Source organism: Corvus brachyrhynchos, unplaced genomic scaffold (genome assembly GCF_000691975.1).
Source record: "Corvus brachyrhynchos isolate BGI_N302 unplaced genomic scaffold, ASM69197v1 scaffold10, whole genome shotgun sequence".
NCBI lineage: Eukaryota > Metazoa > Chordata > Aves > Passeriformes > Corvidae > Corvus > Corvus brachyrhynchos.
In genome coordinates, this window is record NW_008236180.1 from 3,502,604 (window position 1) to 3,504,344 (window position 1,741).

General features: G+C 60.4%; 1 protein-coding gene across 1 annotated transcript in view; it reads left to right on the forward strand.

Annotated features, from left to right (window-relative positions):
• Nucleotides 1–256: 256 nt before the first annotated feature.
• Nucleotides 257–1,741, forward strand: part of SNPH (syntaphilin) — a gene marked incomplete at its 3' end in the record, with an annotated part of 29,250 nt that continues 27,765 nt past the window's right edge. Inside the window, exon 1 of the mRNA XM_008635964.2 lies at nucleotides 257–352. Within this exon, the coding sequence (XP_008634186.2) occupies nucleotides 272–352 (81 nt within the window). The remainder of the gene's footprint in view (nucleotides 353–1,741) is intronic.

The following is a 1,741-nucleotide window of genomic DNA, read 5'->3' on the forward strand; positions in this document are numbered from 1 at the left end:
CCCCGCTCCCGCCCCGGGCTGTGGCCCCGTTCCGTGCACCGGGCTCCGCTCCCGCTTCTCCGCTCGGTCTGCCCGCCCCGCCGATGTCCGCACCGAGCTGCCCCGCTTCCCCTCCCGGTCCCCCGCGGCGGGCTGCCTACCCCCGCTGCCTCCCCGGCTCCCCGGGCAGGTGCCGGTGCCGCCGCGGGGCGGGCGGTGGGTGCCCCGAGCTGCGGTCGCGCACGGCCGCCGCACGCACCCGCACACACAGACACGTACGGGGGGCACACACATGCACTCACCCGCACACACCCGGGAGCACCTGCTGTGCACGTACCCTGTGCACCCCCCTCGACAGCGCCGGGACCCTCCGTGGGCACCCCGGGGGGCTGCGTGGGGAGGGGCTTTGGAGAGGACAGAGCAGCACGCTGAGTTTTGCGTGGGGTCTGCCTGGAGGACGTGCCCCCCACAAGCAGCCGTCCCCTGTGGGGACCCGGGGCAGAGCTGGGCTGGGGACACTGGGGCTGCAACCTGAGTATCCCCAGCTGCAAAGACAGCAGGGAGAGGTCCCATATGGACGTTGCCCACCCTGAGTCCCCACAAGGGTCCAGCCTGTCCCTAGGGAAAGTGGGGGTTGACCTAGGTTTGGGCCAGGTATGATATGCCCCAGCCTGGGACATAGGAGCCCCTGGGTCCTGCCACGATCCCACTGCAGTCCCATGGCATAACACTCCCCCTTCACACACACACACACACACACACGTTATTTACTCAATTTTTCACAGAGCATTCATAGTGCCTGCACTCTGCTTCCCCCTGCCCTGGCACCAGACCCAGGCCCGTGCCCTGGCAGTGACCTGCTGGCAGCCACACGCTTTCCCTCGTTTGTTAATATGACATGGTCTATTTCCACATTTGGAGCAGTGCCTGGAGGTGTGGATGTAAATCCCAAGTGATAACGGGTGGGCTGCTGACAGCTGCTGGGAAGGTTTGTCCATCGCATTGCCATTCCCTTCAACACCTTCACATGCTTCCAGCATCTCCACAAGCACACCCAGTGCTGCAGGTGCTGGGTGAGCTCACAGTGCTGGGGCTGCAGGGATGCCCCTTGTGTCCTGCACCCTGTCCCCATTGTGTCCTGAGCCCTGTCCCCTCACACAGTGTATTCCTCTGCAGCTACACTGGGCTCTGTGTTACCCATAGTGTCTGGGCACTGCCCTGCGTGAAGATGTCAGATGGGAGTCTCCTGCCACCTGTGTCATGACAGGGGCAGGGATTTTCTCTGAAGTCTCTGTCAGATACAGCTTAAATGGATAAAAAAGGGTCAGAGAGTTTAGGGCGTGCCACACAAATAAAGAGGCGCATTTGTGTTTTCTGAGGGCTGGACTGGTGCAACACGATCCAGGCTCAGCACCTGTCTGGGCACAGTGTCTATCCATGGTGCTGACTGGCACCCTCTAGTCCAACACATGGCACCTCCAGTCTCTGAGATGCAGCAGGGGCATGGAGCTGCCATGGCAGGGGGCTTGGAACGAGATGATCTGTAAGGTCTCTTCCAACCCAAACCATTCCGTGACTCTGTGACTCTACGAAACGCAGGGCTTCCAAGCACAGTGTCCCCAGAGATACAGCCAGAAGTGGGCCGAGAAAGAAGCAGAATTAAAAATAAATATAAGTGCATCCTGACACATTAACTACATTTAGAGAGGCTTTAGTATCAACCCACTCCACAGGAAGGCAGGAGATGCTTGGAGACAAGTAG